This window comes from Diadema antillarum, unplaced genomic scaffold (genome assembly GCF_040938485.1).
Source record: "Diadema antillarum isolate AM-2024a unplaced genomic scaffold, OU_Dant_1.0 seq00000809_RagTag, whole genome shotgun sequence".
In the NCBI taxonomy this organism is placed as follows: Eukaryota; Metazoa; Echinodermata; class Echinoidea; order Diadematoida; family Diadematidae; genus Diadema; species Diadema antillarum.
In genome coordinates this window covers 1,243,664-1,266,120 of record NW_027271689.1, presented here as the reverse complement: position 1 = coordinate 1,266,120, position 22,457 = coordinate 1,243,664, and the positions used below count along the sequence as shown (strand labels likewise).

General features: G+C 39.1%; 2 protein-coding genes across 2 annotated transcripts; one reads left to right on the top strand and one right to left on the bottom strand.

Moving 5' to 3' along the window:
* Window positions 1–3,331: 3,331 nt before the first annotated feature.
* Window positions 3,332–13,157, bottom strand: LOC139739619 (synaptotagmin-9-like). The gene is made up of 5 exons (XM_071650221.1): window positions 13,122–13,157; window positions 8,794–9,888; window positions 7,899–8,195; window positions 7,123–7,261; window positions 3,332–3,654 (listed from the first exon to the last, which is right to left on the bottom strand). Exons 1-5 carry the CDS (start codon window positions 13,155–13,157, stop codon window positions 3,332–3,334), a joined length of 1,890 nt encoding a protein of 629 aa, XP_071506322.1.
* Window positions 13,158–14,573: 1,416 nt separating this feature from the next.
* Window positions 14,574–16,751, top strand: LOC139739618 (uncharacterized). The gene is made up of 3 exons (XM_071650220.1): window positions 14,574–14,655; window positions 15,793–16,073; window positions 16,662–16,751. The coding sequence occupies exons 1-3, from the start codon at window positions 14,574–14,576 to the stop codon at window positions 16,749–16,751; spliced, it is 453 nt and encodes a 150-aa protein (XP_071506321.1).
* The last annotated feature ends 5,706 nt before the right edge of the window (window positions 16,752–22,457 follow it).

The following is a 22,457-nucleotide window of genomic DNA, read 5'->3' as shown; positions in this document are numbered from 1 at the left end:
TAGAAAGGCCCCGTAAACCAACACTTGAGGATATTTGGAGAAGCATCCGTTTCATTGTCTTGCATCGAATGTATTTACATTATCTTTTCTATCAGTATTGCCAAGAACTAAAGGCTTTTGATCATGTTAATGAATACTTTTGTTTGTTTGGGTTTTTTGTTTTTTTTTTGGGGGGGGGTTTTGTTTGTTTTGTTTTGCTGTCAGGGGGACATGCTGGCGAGCACCATTTATCATGAGGATTACGTCAAGAATAATCATTACTTCACTGATATTTCTTTTCAGTGAATTTAACAACCAGCATGCCTGTTAATGACAAAAGAATGTGTTTTTTTCTGCGCATGCGCAAGGTGGAGCTACAAACTGGCCTAAAGAACAATGCAAGGGACTTGTTTTCAGTCTACAGGCGTTTACCTTTCCCTTTCATGGATAGCATAGTTCGATCACCAGCATGACGGCACATGCACGCATTACATCCGGTCTTGAGCGTAGTGACAGATATATTCCAATTATTACACTGGGAAAATGATCTGAAGTACACAATTCATCAACGTAATTCCCCGTATCGAGGATGAATTACCATCCACATTATATTTTTTCGTTGAGGTTCAAGACTCCCACGCCTTTCTCAGAAACTAAAAGGACCAAGCAGAATATAGAAAAAAAAAAGACATTTCAAGATGGCATTTCGTGTGGGAAGATGATAAAATCATGAATTCCTATTCAAATCCCATCAGAATAGAATAAAGATAAGAAAAAACTAGAATAAAATATAGATAATAAAATACCTAGTAAAGTTGTCTCAAATGTTTATTATAAGTCATTGGGTGAAGATAATCACCAAATTTTTTACACTTCCAAGATATGAAACCGTGACTGTTCTTGGATGTTGTGGCATGTCTATTATATCGGTCAAGATAGAGCAGCTGCCCGTTTTCTCTTCGAAGTCATCGATTACGTTACGCACGAGGTCGACGGTAACATGTTATATGCAAACAGTCTCAACAAAAGCATGCCCATTAACACACACACACACAAACAAACACACGCACACACACACACACACACACACACACACACACACACACACACATCCATCGTGTGACACTTTTAAGGCGTCTCTCGCTCGGTCATTCCCGCCTGCTGTACATGTACATGGTGACTTTACATTCAAACTTACACCTTTATTGGGCAATCGATCATAAAGAGGCAACAAATTTGCTATTGCGCAGATCCCCCCGCCCTCCCTCCCTCCCTCCCTCCCTCCATCTCTCTCTCTCTCTCTCTCTCTCTGTCTTTAGCAACGGGAACGACAGTAATAACGTGTAAACATACTCATGGAGTTCCATTTGACCTGTTAGGTTATTTATCAACATCATTATATTGACCACTTTGTCGACAGAAGAAATGATCTGTGTTGGGTCTAATCAGGGAGGGGGTTACCTCCCTGGTCTAACCGAGTCCCCTGTTGCCTACAGAGGATAAGAGTAAAGTTATACAGCATAATGAAATTGAGGCACTTTCAGCGAGATTAAATGAGACATGAACATGTGGGATTACTTTTTTTTTTATATCGCAGTAGTATTCCTGCCGCGACTTTCGAGAGGAAAAGGTTCTCGATTTTTCGATGTTTTATGTGACGGTTTTTTTAATTAGGTCCCTACTCTCACAACTTTTTGCCCATTTTCAATGGCATATCACGAGGTATTTTTCGTTGTTCTATGCAGAGTATTCAGGGACACAATTTTTGCTTTATTTCGGAAACTTTTTGAAATTAGATTTGAAAGAAGAAAAAAATCTTTTCAGTTCATGTGTCTCTTAAAAGAAATAAGCTCGCATTTCCCCCGAGAACAATGATTCGCTTACACTTCACATTCTGTCTTTTTTTACATTACTCCAATGATAAAAACAATAAAACACAAAAGCAGACTCATTAGGATGGTATATCCAATTCTTTCTTTTTTAAAGAATTAGTTTGAGTTTACAAAAGTCTTCCTAGTAACTGTGCATCTTTAAGAGAAAACGTGCTTGTGCATGTTCAGCTTTGCACGGTTTGAATTTCGCAAATAACGTCAGTCGTCACTGATCGAATAAGCAAAATCCTGCATAGGATACAACATCATATCACACCGTAAAAAGGTTTTTCTTTCAAATTGAGAACAGTTTTACACGGATTTTGCCACGAATTATTCGAACTTATTTGTTGCCTAACACAGGGCCTCTGAATCATCTCCTAATCAATTAAATCAGTGTGTATATACATCAGAAAGAATTCTCACGCAAGTTCTTGCATGTCTACAACGCTGGGTTTCTCACTATTTCTTGTTTTTTTTCTTTTGTTTTCGGTTTTGAATGACTTTCGTTTAAAAAAGTCAGACAGTATAACTCCAATCCATTCCTGTTTAACGTGTATTGAAATACACGCGTGTATCTCGTACAACACTTTACGTTAATATCCGATACGCGAGTTCTCGCTCTCTTTTCCCAAAGCAGCATTTCTTACAAAACACTTTGTTCATATGCTGCAAGGCATAGTTTTCTCAACCGAGTTTAATTTTTGCAAATTTGACTTGATATCCAATGGTACTAACAATGACATCGATCATTTTGAGAATCAAACTCACGCTTTCTTCCACGCTGGAAATGTGGAATATAATGACCTAGACATTTAAACACAGGGTCCTGTCTATATACTTATCTTGACAAAAACTTTTACATCACTAAACTCTGAGGAAAGTGACCGAATCATTACAATAATACGCTGCTGATGCCTCAAAGTCATTTAGGCCTATACATGTAAGAAGGAAATGCATCTGTGTACGTGATAATGGGGAGGGACAATCAATTATTTTTCCTCTCGCTAAGTAATACCTCTGACTTTTCAAAGCAATTAAAAGTCTTCATTCGAGAACTCGCAGAGAAAAAAAAATTATCGAGAGAATTTTCTATACAAATGTGAAAAAAAAAATCATGGAGAGACTGATTACAAGCTAACCATTCCTTGAATACACTCATCGTCCAGACTGGAGTGATTCTTCTATCGAAAAAAAAAAAATTTCGTCTCAGCAACTACAAAAACCTGATGACCTTGTCCAACCCACTGTCAATCAACATTTTGAAACTATGTCATCTTACGAGATTTTTGCCTCGCGTCTTCAAAATGGCCTGCAGTGTTTAAACAAAATTATAAGGATGGATGCCTGAAATCAGCCAGTTTGGAAAGGAAGTGCAATTGCAAATATCAGGTCAAACGTGAAGTCATGGAATTACTGACTTCTTCGAATGACAGGTGCATGAGGAAGTTACACGATAAGCCATTTCAACGTGATAAGTTTCATTTTTGTATTTTGTGCCATCTGGCGACAATGCTGCGCGGTGAGTCTGACATGTCGTTCCAGTGCGCGAGCCCGTCGCCGACTGCGCAGTCCTTGCCGCCGACCACGCATCGACCGATGACACGGTGACTTCGGAAGTGGTTGAGCCGAACGCAGACCGAGAGCACGAAGCAACATTCGGGCATCTCCGACAGCCGCATGCGATCGATGGAGAATGCTTCGTTGTAGATCGGCGAACACGAGCGACGCACGACTTTGGTGTTCTTGTGCTTCATGACTTTCCCACACCGCATGATGGTAATCTTTACGAAGGTATCGAGAACTGTAGCACAAAAATACATCAGCGTCAATACCATCAGTCCATTGATCTCTAATGAAGTACTCATTGTAGTCATGAAAAGAAAAAAGTGCTCCCTCAGTGGTTTGCTCATTATAAAGCGTTTAGATGTTTAGAACAATGAGAGCTGCAGTTGACGAAAAATAATACAGTGTAACATTAATAAAGGCATGGGTTATACTCACGCATTATGGTCATCCTGAATCACCAACTACCCACCGAAACTGTAATATCATCTATGGTAAGGGCACGTAATGTTAAGACAATTTTGATGACTTGCTGATTATCTTTATAATTCTGACACAAATGTTCCACGACATTTATGGGCGCCAAGTGTCGCACGGACTACTTCATCACGAAATCAGATTTCGTCGACGAAATGGCCATTTCGTTACGAAATGACTGTATTTCGTGACGAAATGAACAGTTCGTTGAAGAAATGATAATTCGTTACGAAATGACTAATTTCGTAGCGAAATACACCATGCGACAATTGGCGCCCCATAACATTTGCTCCTGCGACAATTAAATTGTTCCTATGAAATATCTACACGCTAAGCCAAACATAAATTCGACCCACAAACACAATCCTAACCCTAACCCTAGGTCCTTGAAGAAAATAACACCAGAGCAATTGTTGCAGGAGCAAATGTCATGTCACCGACACAAATTAGCTACATGTACTAAAATGCCATAAAAGATGCCTGGTATACATGTAGGATAGTATTTGATGCAGGAAGAGATATTGCTGTAGTCCTAAAAGTGAGTAAGTTTTCATACTTATCAAGTTAAGTCAGCTCAGTTCGAACCTAATCATTAACTTACTGGACTTTCCAACCTGTTTGTCTCTCCACTCTTAGAGTCTCAAACCCTGTTAGCTTGTTTGAACCTACTCTTTGAGTCTCAAACGAAGGTTAACTTGTTTCAACCTAGTTAATGACTTACTGGACTTTTCCAACTTGTTTGAACCCACTCTTTGAGTCTCAAACCCTGTTACCTTGTTTGAGCCCACTCTTCGAGTTTCAAACCCTGTTAGCTTGTTTGAGCCCACTCTTCGAGTCTCAAACCCTGTTAGCTTGTTTGAGCCCACTCTTCGAGTCTCAAACCCTGTTACCTTGTTTGAACCCACTCTTTGAGTCTCAAACCCTGTTAGCTTGTTTGAACCCACTCTTTGAGTCTCAAGTAAACCCTGTTAACTTGTTTGAACCTACTCTTTGAGTCTCAAACCCTGTTAACTTGTTTGAACCTACTCTTTGAGTCTCAAACCCTGTTAGCTTGTTAGAACCTACTCTTTGAGTCTCAAACCCTGTTAGCTTGTTTGAACCCACTCTTTGAGTCTCAAACCCTGTTAGCTTGTTTGAACCTACTCTGAGTCTCAAACCCTGTTAGCTTGTTTGAACCCACTCTTTGAGTCTCAAACCCTGTTAGCTTGTTTGAACCTACTCTTTGAGTCTCAAACCCTGTTAGCTTGTTTGAACCTACTCTTCGAGTCTCAAACCCTGTTAACTTGTTTGAACCTACTCTTTGAGTCTCAAACCCTGTTAGCTTGTTTGAACCTACTCTTTGAGTCTCAAGTAAACCCTGTTAGCTTGTTTGAACCCACTCTTCGAGTCTCAAACCCTGTTAGCTTGTTTGAGCCCACTCTTTGAGTCTCAAACCCTGTTAACTTGTTTGAACCCACTCTTCGAGTCTCAAACCCTGTTAGCTTGTTTGAACCCACTCTTTGAGTCTCACACCCTGTTAACTTGTTTGAACCCACTCTTTGAGTCTCAAACCCTGTTAGCTTGTTTGAGCCCACTCTTCGAGTCTCAAACCCTGTTACCTTGTTTGAACCTACTCTTTGAGTCTCACACCCTGTTAGCTTGTTTAAACCCACTCGTTGAGTCTCAAACCCTGTTAGCTTGTTTGAACCTACTCTTTGAGTCTCAAACCCTGTTAGCTTGTTTGAACCTACTCTTTGAGTCTCAAACCCTGTTAGCTTGTTTGAACCCACTCTTTGAGTCTCAAGTAAACCCTGTTAACTTGTTTGAACCTACTCTTTGAGTCTCAAACCCTGTTAACTTGTTTGAACCTACTCTTTGAGTCTCAAACCCTGTTAGTTTGTTTAAACCTACTCTTTGAGTCTCACACCCTATTAGTTTGTTTAAACCTACTCTTTGAGTCTCAAACCCTGTTAGCTTGTTTGAACCTACTCTGAGTCTCAAACCCTGTTAGCTTGTTTGAACCTACTCTTTGAGTCTCAAACCCTGTTAGCTTGTTTGAACCTACTCTTTGAGTCTCAAACCCTGTTAGCTTGTTTGAACCCACTCTTTGAGTCTCAAACCCTGTTAGCTTGTTTGAACCTACTCTTTGAGTCTCAAACCCTGTTAACTTGTTTGAGCCCACTCTTTGAGTCTCAAACCCTGTTAGCTTGTTTGAACCTACTCTTTGAGTCTCAAACCCTGTTAGCTTGTTTGAACCTACTCTTTGAGTCTCAAACCCTGTTAACTTGTTTGAACCTACTCTTTGAGTCTCAAATCCTGTTAGCTTGTTTGAACCTACTCTTTGAGTCTCACACCCTGTTAGCTTGTTTGAACCCACTCTTTGAGTCTCACACCCTGTTAGCTTGTTTGAACCTACTCTTTGAGTCTCACACCCTGTTAGTTTGTTTGAACCTACTCTTTGAGTCTCAAACCCTGTTAGCTTGTTTGAACCCACTCTTTGAGTCTCACACCCTGTTAACTTGTTTGAACCTACTCTTTGAGTCTCAAACCCTGTTAACCTGTTTGAACCTACTCTTTGAGTCTCAAACCCTGTTAGCTTGTTTGAACCCACTCTTTGAGTCTCAAACCCTGTTAGCTTGTTTGAACCCACTCTTTGAGTCTCACACCCTGTTAACTTGTTTGAACCTACTCTTTGAGTCTCACACCCTGTTAGCTTGTTTGAACCTACTCTTTGAGTCTCAAACCCCGTTAGCTTGTTTGAACCCACTCTTTGAGTCTCACACCCTGTTAACTTGTTTGAACCTACTCTTTGAGTCTCAAACCCTGTTAGTTTGTTTGAACCTACTATTTGAGTCTCAAACGAAGATTAACTTGTTTCAACCTAGTTAATGACTTACTGGACTTTTCCAACTTGTTTGAGCCCACTCTTCGAGTCTCAAACCCTGTTAGCTTGTTTGAACCCACTCTTTGAGTCTCAAACCCTGTTAGCTTGTTTGAACCCACTCTTTGAGTCTCAAACCCTGTTAGCTTGTTTGAACCTACTCTTTGAGTCTCAAACCCTGTTAACTTGTTTGAACCTACTCTTTGAGTCTGAAACCCTGTTAGCTTGTTTGAACCCACTCTTTGAGTCTCACACCCTGTTAACTTGTTTGAACCTACTCTTTGAGTCTCAAACCCTGTTAGTTTGTTTGAACCTACTATTTGAGTCTCAAACGAAGATTAACTTGTTTCAACCTAGTTAATGACTTACTGGACTTTCCAACTTGCTTGTCTCCCCACTCTTTGAGTCTCAACCCCTGTGCCTTCATGATGATGAGATTCACACGCTCGGCATTCGGAAGGTACGTCAGCGAGATGAGCAGTTCTCCGTATTTGGTATCGTCTGCATCCTGGAGTAATGGAGAGATCAGTACGTAAGATTTATTGTCAAATTCTCTCGTCTTCCCAGTTTAGACTTATACATTCAATATACTGTGCCAGAGAATACTATTGAATTTAAAGTAGACAAGTGTCCGACCCTTCCCCCATCTCAAGATACTCGAAGGTGGACACAGTATCTAGCACACAAATCATGCCTTCCAGCATCTTACATGATCAAGTAAGATGAACACTATATTAGATAATAATTCATTCATAATTGCATTATACAATAAATTATATAAGATGTATATTTATATACATGATTATACATTACAATACCAAAGCTGCTTCTCGTGAGCTTCAAATGTATGACATTTTGATCCCCAATTCCGTGTCTCCAGACGCAAATGACTGATTCATCGTCTTCCCAAAGAGCTTAAATCGTAATAGATTGGAAAACTACGAGTACAGTACACTCCTGTTATAACAAGCACGGTTATAACAAAAATCATGCCGCAACATTATCTATTCTATGTATTTATATTGTTTATTTGTTTGGCCATAACGAAATTTCGATAAACATAACGAAAGGAAACTGCCGGTCCCAAGGACTTCGTTATAATGGGAGTCCACTGTATTATGCTGTAGGTTAGATAATTATGATACCTTATCCGGCTTTTCAAGGTCGAGCCAAATGAGTTTTTCACTGTCTGTGTTGGTTCCCGCAAAATCGTGACTTGTCAGGGAATAGGTCACATGACCGACAGGTATCGGATGGGAATAGCGGTCGTACTCGCACACCGTCAGAATTACGTTCATGTCGGCGAGGGCGCATTTGGCGATGCGGAAAGCGAAGTTCTGGCTGAAGTTTGGGCTGCGAGTACCACGTAGGATGGAAGAACTCATGGAACGCTTCTTGTGATCTGGGTCTAAAGCCACTTTGATGAACACATCCCCATTGAACTGTCAGGGTTTCAATGATAGATATTCCACCTTGAAATGCAACCCAACATACTATAATTCCTTGTGCTTACTCAATACGTCCCTATTTCGTACACGCACAAGTTGTACAGATTATCTGCATGACATGTACATGTTTCCCCGCAGATAATCTTCGGTTGACCTTTAAATCTACGCATCTTTATATCTACTGTTTTCATTAGGCGTTTTCACATCAGCCCGATGTTTCGAAATAGCGCGCTATTTTCTGACTTGGGAAATTAAAAAATATCTCGAGCTTGGATTTTTATCGGGCTGATGTGAAAACGCCTAATCAGTGTGCATCTTGATGTCTGCCTGTTCAAGCCAATACTCTATGCAACCACGAGCCCTGTTAACAAGGGGAATTCCTGACGCTTGTTTCTAAGGTTTCATTTTCTTTCTGAACAAACAAATACACCAGCCTCCTAAAAAACAAAAAACAAAAACAAAAACAAAAATTCATGAAACATGGAAATAAAATGAATAAAAAGTATTGTGTTGAATTATGAAGACATTTGCAGTGACATTTTAATCATTAAGATATCTTCCAGGATTAATGGAAAAATAATGCTTCTCGTACCTCTTTCGACACAACGGGGAGATCTGTTGCCTTGGCGACGAACACAGTCAGAAGCTCGATTTCAAAGTCATAGGAGACCTTGAAACTGATTTTGCCTTTTTCTTTCTTACTCTTTTGCTTCCACTTGCCAACATATTTTGCCACCAGCTCTTCTTGCCGTTTGTAAACGGACGGGTCGATTTTGCCGATGGCCGTCTCGATCTCATGTCCGTCGCTCGACATCGAAAGGGAGTAGAGTTGCTCCGGGTTCGACTTCGAGCGCGTCATGGCAAATAACGCCCTCTTGGAGTCGGGAGTGAAAGTTAACCAGGTGCTGCTTCGCTGCCTGTCTTCGGATAGGGCCCCGAGGATTTTCTTTGGTCGAGCGTCAGCGGGAACACACGGTGTGCCGGAACCAGCGGAAAGGCTGCCAAGGGTTGGTCGATCAAGGGGGTCTATGGGAGACACAGGCAACACGAATTGTAGGTTATCCGACAGGGCGCTGGTCAGACCGGGGCAAACCCGGCTCTGTGACTGCGGCGTCGAGGTGCTGATTACAGACGGTATTTCCTCGACTTTTTCAGACAGTCGATTGGCTCCTTTTTCGGCGTCCTTTTTCCTATCAAGTCGCCTTATATGAGAAATGATAGCAACGACGAAGGCAGCCAGGACGCACGCTTCGACAAATACACACAGCATAACCAGAGCGGGAACAGGCACTGCTACACCATGGGCCTGCACTGGATGATCGTCAGAACTAGTGCTTCCTAGCCGCGATGCGTTCCGTCCCGCACTGCTGGATACGGGAGAACTTCTTGTGGCCCACACTGGCACATCCATTACTGCGTCATGATAGAGCTCTTTTCCAAAGACGTCTGACTTTTTGATGGACACAGGGTCGTTTGCTGATGTTGTTTCCTTGGTGACGAAGACATGATGATTCGTTGTTCCCGCTGATGCCTCATCGTGACCCTTTGTAGCTCCATCATCTTGAGTATGCAGAGTCAAAGTGCCTTGTATTTCTTTGTCAAAAGACTGGTTGATGATTTGATGCAACTTTAAATCTTCCTCAAGGACGTCTCTAGAGTTTTGTGCCTCAACACCAAGTCCGGATTTCTGGAGCAAGAGAAGAATGGACAAACACTTATTTCAATTTCAATTTTATTTTGTATTTCTCGATGGAAAATATCTCGTATATAACAAAATATAATACAGAATGTCCAGCTTGGATATATACATGAAGAAATAGGAATACAAAAATAATACATGACGGTCGATGTGTCATTTTCAATCAAAGTAAAGGATGCAAAGAGAAATACGATGGAACCTGCTAAAAAGCAAAGCTTGTTGAGTGTAGGTCCCAACAAAAGCCTAGTGAGGGGAACAGGATGAGGAGCACGGGTACAATCAAGACCAAAAGTAAGGATAAACAAAAGAGAATGACTGTTAATACTCGGGCACAGAAAATTCTTCTCACATGTATTTATGTGTATGATGAAATGAGAACGAGTATAAAAACCACATGCTGCACACTATAGCAGTTGCTCTAATAGCAATTTTGACATATTGACTCATAATTCAGCAAATGAATCAAAATGGGAGATGATTTTCTTTTCTTTTGATGGGAGGGGAAGGGGTCAGTAATGCACAACTTTTGACGTTAGTTTGATGATGTAAATCTATATCATTTGATTAGGTATGTATTCTCACTAATGTAATCCAACAATAAAAACTGTGCTCTCTGCTATTGTGTCTCCATATTCCTGTTCTCTGTCTGTCTCTCTGTCTCATTCTTTTTGCTCTTCCTTCTATATACTTTTCATAGTGAATAGCAGAAAAGTACCACAAAGCAATCACATTATGAACTCCAATCTCTGAGTCATTCAATCAGATCTCATGACAAAGAATATATCAACGTAAGAGGAAATGCGATTTTGATGTACGTTACGAAAAGAAAATGAATGCACAACGGAAATGAAATAATCACTCACAAAATCAATTTTCCTATTTATGAAACGTACTACACAAAAGGAAGTACTCTTGCGAGGATATGCATTTGAATGCTCTATGTGTTACAGAGCAGTAGAATATTAAACGTACGACTCATTTTTTTTTCGTACATTGCATATTGTTCACTTCACTTTTGTGATACATTTTAATATTTCATTATAATGTTTCACTATTATTGTATACTCTCTTCACTTTACATTGCATTGCTTACATTATTCTCTGTTACAAAAGTAAAGTGAGTGTTAATGGTTTCGTCGAAAATGAAAATGAATTTGAATCTAAAGAACAATGCTTCTGCTTTTGCCTATATCTTCTTTTAGATTGCGTTATAATCACTGCTTTCCTTAAATACCAACCAAGCAACAAACATTTTCTTTGAAATGGAGATGTCAAATGAAATCATAGCTCATATCCCCATTCGCGCCAAAGCCAAAAACAGGCATGAATACGTAAATTATTATCAGAAACTAATTTATGATCAAGCAGATAAGGGGGAATACGCAGGTGTACATTGCTCTCATATCATATGACGTCAGGGAGGCCCCGTCTACATTTCGAATCTCGACAACCATGTAGTTGTCCTCCAATGTGGATGGGTTCCGCCCTGAAAACTTATTTGCCTCTGAAATGATCAACGCATTATCAACAACCTGCCGCCAACAGTAACTTCATAATGTATTCAAACTTCCCTCACAGTCTGGGTTGATCAGCTAACAACTATAGCCATGTTCAGACGTATTTCTAGTCGGAGTAAAAATGTATGGCACGGCAATTAAAATTCAAATTAATGCATATCTTACCACGACCCTTGTGTCCACACGACGGTCGTGGGAAGAAACTCCGACCAGTTTATGTGTGAGGGTCGGTGTAACTTCCGGAAGTGGTAGCGCCGCGCTCGTCGACCATGCGATTGTTTGTTTTTTTTTACCAGTGGCATTTGTCTTCTCCATTCTTGTTAAGAGAAATTTCTGCATGAGTGCTAGCTTCTTCGTCGCGATCGACTAGGTTATAGAATTGCACTACACGCGCACGTGTAGTCGCAAAATGTCAACATTGCGATTTGACCCAGGAAGTTTTACTAGGTCGTAAGGCATGTAAGTTCATAGATACTCCGAGGGCTTGTCCGCACGGGCAATTTACTCCGACCGGCTAGTCGTGGTAGCGAGATACTCCTGAGAAAACTCAGGAGTATCTCGTTCGGAGGAAGAGGTCGTGGTAAGTTCCTCCGATCAGAGGAAGTTACCACGATCTTGCTCAGACGGGACTACTCCGACCTATCCTCCGAAGTTACTTCGACCAAGCTTCCTCCGACCCTTCCTCCGAAGTTACTCCGACCAAAACTGCCTCCGTCTGAACACAGCTTATCTAATGCTCGACGAAGAAAGAGTACAAACACTAACATATTCAAAACGCGTGCATACCATGAATGCCACTGAAGGTTGTTATGGACAACCGAACAACTTGCCCGGAATTACCCGTCATAACAAGACTGGAATACAAAGTAATTTCAGCAAATATTAAGTTGGAGGAGGTGAATTAACAGCTGAACAAGTCTTCATGAAACATGAAACAAATCTACATAGAATTTGATTTAAATACATGACAAGTAAAGTGAAGTCTTATTTGATTCATTCTACTCACTATTTAGTCCTGGCAACCTCACAGCGTGACTGCCGACTATGCAGGGCTTGCCCAGGCTAGCATGACTTGGTGCACGCAAAACGAATAGGAAATGTTTGATACAGACACACATTCCAGAATTCTAATTTCTCACAGCGCCAGGAAAGTTCATGCGTTCCTATAAGAAACGTTTGTTTCTGGTTTGCGCTAAACCCTGCCACACTATGCGATCTCTATCTTAAGTTCTATAACGTAATTTTACGTGAAAAAGGAGGTGTGGCACTTCCGGGTAAATTTAAAACAAATTCGAGGGTGATTCCGAAAATGAACGAGACAGGTAAATGAATCATTCGTAAAGAAGTACCCAGAACACACAATTAACTGAATTTAGTTAAGATTGATTTAATAATACTTTGCAAATGTAGTCATTTGAATTGAAATAAATTTAAATCAATTTTAAGTGAAGATGAAAGCAAGCATTCACAGCAACACCCATCGGCCTCAAGTAGCTTGTAAATTTACGGTAAATAACTGGGATAGGGATAAGTTTCGGGTTTGGATTTTGGTGATGAATATTTAGATCATCCTCGGTCCATGGGTATTTGGATTTGGTTGGGGTTGAGGCTGGGTTTAAATTTAGTGTTTTACTCTGTGAGTGGGTGTGGGTAGTAACATTACGAGACTATTTCGATTCCAATTTTCGCAAAAATGTCACTTACCTTATACTTCTCGAGCAGAGTACGAGTGAGATCCATTTTGTGTGTTGCGTGAAGACAGCAAAGGTGAAGAAAAGTATTAATGTAGTTAAGACACACAGAGTGCCCCCATGGAACTCGAAGGGCGTGAATCGTGATTCCCGATCTAGCAAACGGTATGGAATGAATGTGCACATTCCAAAGCCCTAAACAGCGTCGCACATTTGTTGCTGTTTTGTTGTTGTTGGCGTGTTTGCTTTGAATTGCCTCATGCTGCATCCTCGTTCACAGATACAGACGGGGAAGTGTATATTGTAGTTTATAGCAACGATTAGCTTCTGTTCAAACAATATCTAAAGTCTTTTGAATAAACGCTGAGGACATACATTATTATAACCTGTGACAAAATGATGACATACCCCAGTGTATCAATATCAACGTTGAGACGACTCCCAAACTACTCATGTCTCCCTACGCGTCTATGGACCTATGGACAGGCATAGCTATTTCAGACAAGGCAGACATGTCTAGCACAAGGTGAAAAAATGCATGACAAAGGCTTGTTTTGCTTCAGTGGAAGAAGCGTTTGTTGCGTCACTACCTTTCGCATCGGGTGGCTGCTTTGAACAAAAGCCTTCAAAAGTATAGGCAGAGTCAATATCGTAATATGCATTACCGAAGCTAGCAATTTGTGGACATGTATCGGAATTCAAACAAAACTCTTCAACCAGCAAATGTAGATTTTGCTGTACTTGAAGCAGCTTTACTAGTATGCGTACACAATTGCTGACATTTCTTTGACGAGAAAACCCATCACTACAGTACCATGACTCCACAGTTTTGACATAGTTTTTATACATTTCTTTTTTTCTTTATCATCAGGTACAAAAATGTCTTACCTCATACCCCATCACTTAATCTTTTCTGTTTTGATATCTGTTCTAATCGATCTATTTGTTTTGGCGTGTCTTCCTATGTGTCTGTCCATAAATCAATCAATCAAGCTATAATCTATCTAAAGAGCTAGCTGGCTAACCATGCACCGATCTATTAAAAAAAAGATGACTTATCATTCCGTTAAATGCCCAATGCACAATTATATTGATCAACTGTATTTGCATTCTCTCTTTGCTATAGGCAAAGAGCATGCAACCACCAACGTTTTCGTAAACGGGATATGATCCCAATAAGCGAGTAGTGATAAAGAGGATTGAATTAAGTGGCCAAAGGTAGGCTATCTCTTGTATGGCTACAATTTGTACGACACACGATTTCCATTCTCCTAATCTATCGGGCTTGACAGACCCACTTCCGGTCTTACGTCGGCTCCTCCCCTCCCCCCCCCCCCCCCCCCCCCCCGCGATCTCAACTTACCAGTTACCAAATCACGGTCGGGTGTTAGTAGTGTTGTTGTGCTTTTGCAACTCCAATACAAGGGCAAAGAAAGTTGAAACACTGTCTCCGGAGATCACTACAATGAAGAGAATACTCAATGTCTTACTGTTCATCCTCGTATTAGCCGTTTTGGTTAATGGAGCTCAGCAGAGGCCTGCGAAAGGTATGGAACAGAAATTTGCAATCATTTCGACTATTAATGCAACCTACTCACACAGTTTATTCTATTATGTTAGTTACTGCCGTATTAGTTCATGATATTTATCATAACTAGGAGTGAGCACTCTTACCTTTCGGGGAATATACCGTAGGAATAAATGTTCTCATAAAACTTTAGAAGTTTTATCTGAATGGATATCTAAGCGCGTTATTCTTATACATGAAACATTTTGTTCTCACACATATCAAATACATTTATGTTAATGTCGTAGTTTTTGCGTGGCTGATAGATATCGTTTGAGCTTACAAACAGTAAGAGGAGGATTCTTGTGAAGTGCAGCAAATATATCATGTACTTTACGTATAGGTCCCTTTTTCAATCCTACATCCATCAATATCTTTCCTCTACTTATGTCTCTATCTACAACCTCTCCCTTTCTTCAATGTTAGATATGATACATGTATATGAATATACACACCAAAACACCCATATATAATACATATTATATCATAATAATTTACTGGAAAGACATAATGATATATTATATTTCACATTCCTTCTTCTATCTTCTTCACTATCTTTGTCATGTTTGTTATTGAACTTACTTATTTTACTATCATAACTCCAGTGTTCCTCATGGTTAAATCATGAAGTTTCTATTAATAGTATTATGCCTAGTCCTGTATGCTTCTTGAAAGTGAATCCAACCGATCGTGAAAAGGTGTCACCATCCACTTTATCTTTAATCTCTGCAACTCGTGCAGTCAAACGTAAACATAGATAACCAACAACCAAAACGGATGGGCAAAATTATTATGTAACATCAGAGTGGTTTGTTCGATGGAAAAAAGGAGATATCCATTTTAGCTGTAATTATCTTATTGCTTGTATACGTGATATCAAACATTTATGCGTCTATGATATGCTTTCAAAGAGTTTCTATTAGGGTTTTTGTACTTTTTTAACAATTTCGTCTGCCTGTCCCCCCCCCCCCCTCTCTCTCTCTCTCTCTCTTTCTCTCTCATCCTATATTGAATAGAATTATAACATTGCCAATAATACTATCTGCATGCGTTTGCTGTTGCATTTCTTTCCCATGTTTTTTTTTTTTCCCATTTGTCTATTTTCTTCGTATATTAGACCGTCTAGTACGTAAGACACGCCCACTGCAACAATGCCCGAGCAGTAACGATCTCGAGTTCAACCAATGCCTATCGGCATGCCAGTCAATCACCTGCGCAGATGTGCGTAAAGAATCTCGATCCGGCATGCGCCCATGTGTGCGCATGTGCGTCAGCGGGTGGGCGTGTCCTCGCGGGCGTTACATTCTGGATGGCTACGCGGATGTGTGTGTGCAGAAGAGGGTCTGTCGAAGGAAACGTCAGGTCACCGAGTGCAGTTACGACGACGAAGTTTTTCCAGTAAGCTTTCGTTTCTCATCTCTCTATTTCTTTACAATGAAGTCTCTGTCTTCATGGTCTTTTCTGCTTGCATTATTTTTCTTCTTGTACTCCGTCTTTGTCTATTCATATCTTAAATATCAAGAGTTACTCCTTTTTTTTTTTTTTTTAGTTTTATTAAACGTTACCTGGTAAATGAAGTATAACGGCTCAAAATCTTGAAAAGGAACGAAATCGTAAGCAAATGGCAAACAACGAACATCTTTTTTTCTTCAAGTGTAGTACTGGTACATAATAAAGCGGACTTCATTGACTTCAGGCAATAAAGCCCCCCACAATACCATGGATATACCATGGAGCTACATGGATATACCTTCCCTTGCTCAGCTGGAAAAATAATAGCGGAGTACTATCCCTAATTTTTTTCTCTCGTCAAATAATTTGGTACACTATAGCAGACAGCAAATGTCGAATATGAACACTGCTGCTTTGCAATTGGCAAATCTACACATTAAGTTGCGCACTATTATTCACAATGAAATCAATGCACTGTTGTTACTGTTCAATCTCATTGTTGGAATATTTGTTTCGTTTGTCTTCTTCTAACAGGTGAATGTGAACTTCTTGAAGGGAGATCTCGTGTGTCGATGTTTCGCTGATGGACGAGTGCGATGCCGAAATCCATTCCCAGAATCTTAATCTCATATCTCTGATAGGAAAAACTATTGTAAATACATCAAAACTCTTTTTTTTCTTTATTTATTTTTGAGGAACAAAAGCTTTGTCATATCCGTGGTCTATGCAAAAATATATAGGGTATTGGGCCCTGTTTGATTTCCGATGATAGAGTTCTATTTGTACACCACTTGCAATGATTACTATAAATGACAACACAAAAAGTCGTATCTGATAAAAGGTGACTACGTCTGAAAACATGACACTTTTAACAATTTGCTGGACATGTCACGAACATGAAGTATTGACTCTCATTGTAATACATACCAAGATTTTTCCCCAACTGTCTAGAACTACGACTGCAGCAAACTGCTTGACTTACGGGTTAAACTACATGTGATAAATGTGGTGTACATGTTGTATTATGATAAGAGTTTTTTTTTTATTGTTTGTGGTGTCACATTACATAGGCTCATAATTGTACAACTCAAATTGCTTTACAACTATATTGCATCAACTTAAAAGTAGTAAAGAGCAATCCATTGTACATTGTATCAATACTACATGTACTTCGGCAGATACGATACGTGAACATTTTATATGTAAACATTTTATTAAAACATGTACATGTATAATGAATCTATGTTCCCGTATGATACACAGTGCGTGGAGAAACCGTATATTAAACTGATTTAGACACACACGACACGTGTATGGGCTGGTTTATTCAGAATATTACATCATTTACATGTACTCACAGTGGCGGATCCAGATGGGGGCGCAACCGGCGCACGCCCCCCTTTATTTTTCGTTTAAAACAAAAGAAATAAAAAGAAAAACAATGAAATGAAACCCGGAAGTGACACCAGAAATATTTGTCACGCCCCCCCCCCCCCTTCACAGAATTCCTGGATCCGCCCCTGACTCATCACCCCCGCCCCTTCCCTAATTTGACATAGGAGTAATCTTCTCATCAGATTTGTTTGCTAAATGTTTTAAATCTCATGCATACCCTGTAGGCTCTTCCTAATTCCTAGTTAGTTTGCTAAAGGCTTGCCTGATGTAGCAACAACTAAAATATGTGAACTGGATTCTAAGTTTATACGAAATTAGCTAGGCGTGCACAGGTCAATGGAATAGAATGTTAGGAGCACCTGAGGGAAATGGTTTCATAAATTTGAGTACATTTGTAAACATTCTTACTCAGATGCTTCTACCGAGTACTATCAAATGCTCGGATTACCAGGTACAGTTTGCATGCATTAGTTTTTTTTTTTTTGTTTGGTTTTTTTTTGTCGTTGTTGTTGTTGATGATGATGTTGTTGATGTTGTTGATGTTGTTGATGTTGATGTTGATGTTGTTGCTGTTGTTGTTGTTGCTGTTGTTGTTTTGCAATGATGGGCGAGCTGTGTTGTAGTTATCGGGAAAGGAAAAATAGTACAAACTACACATGATTTGAATGATTATGTTATTGAAGTGGTAATTATACATACAGTACACTGTATTTGATGAGGCTCATGGACATTTTACCCGAGGAATGAAAAACAAGCTATCTAAATCATCTGTCGGTATAATTTCTGAAAGGTCCCATTACACACCAATATCGTAATGAGTATCATGGTATCATGTTTTTGCAATAAAACTTTACGAAGCCTCGGCTAAGAAAGGGTGGCAACTGGCTCCATGATTAGGATGAATCTACTGACACAATTAACCCGTTGAGGACGGTTTCATTTTGCTACAACACGCATTTCCCATAGACACCTGCCCGAGTATACTCGGGACTTGTCCCCAACGGGTTAAGCGCTTATCATATCTAGAACAAACAAAACTGCCGATAGGATTCTCATCCAAAGAGAATGTACATGTTTGTGAGTGAAACTCAAAATGACATACACTGTACACACATCACACTAACAGTTCTTGTATTTCTTGCTCACATACAATTCATTTATTGTCCATCGGATATCAACAGTGAAACAGATTAAATTATATCACTCTTGGTCATTGTGAACAAAATTATTACACGAGACAGTATAATATCAGTAGATAGATGTAATTGAAAGATGACACTGCTTAAAGGGATCGTATAGTTTTGGTTGAGACCTAATTTCAGGTTTCTAACATTTTTAGTGAGATGATGAGAAACCTCTTATGAAATTTGAAAGAGCATGTAATTCTTTGAGGAATTCAACGTTTATTTGATGAAAATTGGTTCTGAAATGGCTGAGATATCCAAAAAAGAGCGATTCTAATAAAGTGTGGGACCCACACTTTATTACGATCGCTTTGTTTCACTTTGTTTTTGGATGTTTCAGTCAGTCCAAACCCGATTTTCATCAAATAAACTTTGAATTCCTCTTAAAATGGTATCCTCTGTACTATGTCATAAGTGTTTTCTTGGTATCTCGCAAAAAGTTAAAAGCCCAATTCTCATCTCCACCAATACTGTACTATCCCTTTAAAAACATTACAGAGGGAAAGTAGGGAAAAGAGAAAAAAATCATGAAATGTGCATGCTAACCATAAAACAATGTGATGGCAGGCCATTTCATAAAGTGAGACACGCAGTAGGTACCAAATGATACATTTACAAAATATCGCACAGTAGTAAACATATTTATGTTCACTTTAATAACATAAACAATAACAATGACATCATATCAGTTACTCTATTGTTAATAGAGCTGCTATGATTGTACATTCAATGACCCCGTAAGAATACATACCACGACGGTGATTATGGACCACCTAGTACCTTGACCTTGATGATATAATCCCTGAAGGTGCTGTTTACCAGCTAAATTGGAGGCGAGACCAGAAGTATTCACATGTGTTTAGGCTTTAAACTATGGTACAGAGGATTCCTTCATAAAATGCACTTATCTATCGGCAACATCTAGTAAAGCTGCTAGGATAAAAAAATAGGCCTAACACAGGTGGAGTGAAGTGATATTTATGTCAAAGACATGAAAAAACATTGATTTGGGGCATGATCAACTGAACATTGACTAAAATGAGGCCTCCATCCATTTCAAGCTTAATCGCTTATGATGGTGGTCTCCTGCATTCAATGATCTCTGTTGTTTACTGAAAAATATTGTATATCTTATTTTATGTTTCTGTGTATCTACATTGCTCAATGCAATCACCTATGTGTATCTATTTATGTACTGTTATCGATTTATTTCACTGCAATTGTTATTCTTTGTCTTTGTACTTATTGAAGTTTGCATTCAAATTGCATCTGATTGAATGCAGAAATAAAAGCACACAAACAAACAAACAAACAAACACTGACTAAACTCCGTAACTGACATACAATGTCACACAAATTCCTGTAAGGTTGTCTGTATTAATGCAGGCTAATTATACATCAAGACTTATAAATTCAAATTCTATATTCAAACAATTTTTTAATTTTTCACATAGTTGTAATTAGGTGTCTTGTTTGCGAGATCAAAGCTCTACAATACAAAAGTACTAATAATGGAAAGAAAGTCAAATTTCTCAATACTGAACATACACCGTAGAAAAATACACCTATGTACTGCATGTCATTTGATAACAAGAACAGTCACAATTTAGTGTGATTTTGTAACCACTCTACACTTCTTTCTCCATAGAAAACAAGCAATCTTCTTCTTACAACATACCAAACATTCAAAATATATCAAGGCATTTAGATCACAGGTTTGAAATCTGATCCAAATGTTACCTTATTGCACGGCAAAGCTTGATGAATTCATCACTCCCTTCCACAGACTCTTCTCAACCTAAGACATTTTATATATAATAAGCATGTGTCTTGTAAACATCTTGCCATACTCCTCAGCAATGGTAATCATTGATGAAGTCACTGTATTGTCATGCCAAGAAGAAAATCCAAATGAAAAAAAAAATTGCTTCACTTAACATCACAGACATTGACAACACCACAGTATTAAAGCATCTTGATAATTTTGCTCTATTCTGTCATGCTGACCTATACTCCTAATAGTATGGAATGGTAAATACATGTACTTCTTTGCCTGTGCGTTGAATATCATGTGCATAACTTCATCAGACCGTTCAATTGTACTGCTCTTTTCAATGATACTATTCAAGAATGCTTGTCAATGCCCACAAAAGTAAAATTAACAAGCACAACACACATCCAACAAAAAAGATCAATTTCTTGGGTATACCAACACCCAAATGCAACTCATGTTTCTATTTTTTTTCAACCTTTGCGAAAAATGTACACAACCATGCACCGTATACTGGGACATGAACAGCTTGGTCACATGGACACAAACAATGTAAGAGGGTACATGTAGGTAAATTGCATCATTGTGTTTTTATATTTCAGAATGAATAAGACTTTAAAAAAGAAAAGAAAAGAAAAGAGAAAAGAAAAGTCCCCTCATCGTGTAAACATGAGGGGTCTGCTGATACCCGACTATGAAACACATTTCAGTCTAAATTTGATGTTTGCTTTATTTACTAAAGTATATCCTTTCCTGATATGCTCAGACTCTTTTACCACATTGAGTCTTTAACATGCTAAAAACAATATTTTAAAGGTACTACTTTAGTGTCTCATTTGATTGATTGTGCATGAGGTCACACTTCTAACATTTTAATATTATCATTGAAACTATTACCTTCATCTTTCCAGTTCTTTCACAAATTATCTGTGTGTAATTTCCCACCAATCTGAGTGTTAATACATAATACAACTGTAATATATAATACATTCATTTCTGCAATTTGGTGTCTTGGAAGACAAAAATCATGATAGTGATTATAAATAGTATCAGCTCTCAAAGCGTTGGTAACCACGGAATAATGGTACGTATCAGCATCTTATCCATCATGTACAAACATCAGAACGTCAATGCTTGCTCACTCCATGGAAACGGGGGCGGGGCTTGTGTTCAGTGTCTCTGGATGGTCACATTGAATGTGCGGATGTCCATCGGGTTCAGCGTCACGTTGTAGTCTGGCGCAGTGACTGGGATGGGCTTGAAAGCTGCAATAGTCCAAAAGTAATTATAAATACTCCATTTCAGCATACTTCAAAATGTCAGCTTGACTTTTCACTCAAGTAGACAAAATGCCATTTGACTTTAAAGCATAGTTAGGTCACTAAATGTGACTGGTGACATATTGAATCACCATCTCAGATTGATTTGAAACATTGTCATTATTATTTTTTTTTTTTTGGGGGGGGGGTGCCAACTTGCCTCTCAAGCTAAATGAACAGGAATAGGTCATCCATGATAAGTTGAAGATTAATTTATAATGTTCCTGTTCTAATATCTCAATTCATTTTATAATGACTTAGGATTATCATAATAGTAGTACCGTCACTGACTTAACTTCCATTCCATCATATTTTGGCTGCATTGTAGGCCCTATATATTCTCAAAATGAGTAACGATTCCCTCCCAATTTTCTTCTCAATGGACTCTGATATCCCAGAGTCATCTGTGGAATCTCATAGTCCATTCGTCAACGTTCATCCAAGAAATTGTGATTGGTGAAAACAGACGCATCATGAATCAGATTATTCAAAGAATAAGAAAATTTGAATAAAAATGGAGGCATAAACATTTGAAGGATGTTCAAGCCTGTCTAAAGCCAAGCATGCTCTGCCAAGATTTCCTATACACTGAGTACCATGGTGCCATATGGGCAGAATAGACAACAGATGTTACCTTGCGGGGTGGTTGTTGTGCTGCCCT

Coding starts and splice junctions, on each gene's coding strand:
- LOC139739619 (XM_071650221.1), bottom strand. CDS start 13,157: ATGGATCTCACTCGTACTCTGCTCGAGAAGTATAAG. Junction 7,262..7,898: donor ACCTTGAAAAGCCGGATAAG/GTATCATAATTA, acceptor CCATTACTCCAG/GATGCAGACGATACCAAATA. Junction 3,655..7,122: donor CAAGCAAGTTGGAAAGTCCA/GTAAGTCATTAA, acceptor TTTGTGCTACAG/TTCTCGATACCTTCGTAAAG.
- LOC139739618 (XM_071650220.1), top strand. CDS start 14,574: ATGAAGAGAATACTCAATGTCTTACTGTTCATCCTCGTATTAGCCGTT. Junction 14,656..15,792: donor TCAGCAGAGGCCTGCGAAAG/GTATGGAACAGA, acceptor TTCGTATATTAG/ACCGTCTAGTACGTAAGACA. Junction 16,074..16,661: donor ACGACGACGAAGTTTTTCCA/GTAAGCTTTCGT, acceptor TTCTTCTAACAG/GTGAATGTGAACTTCTTGAA.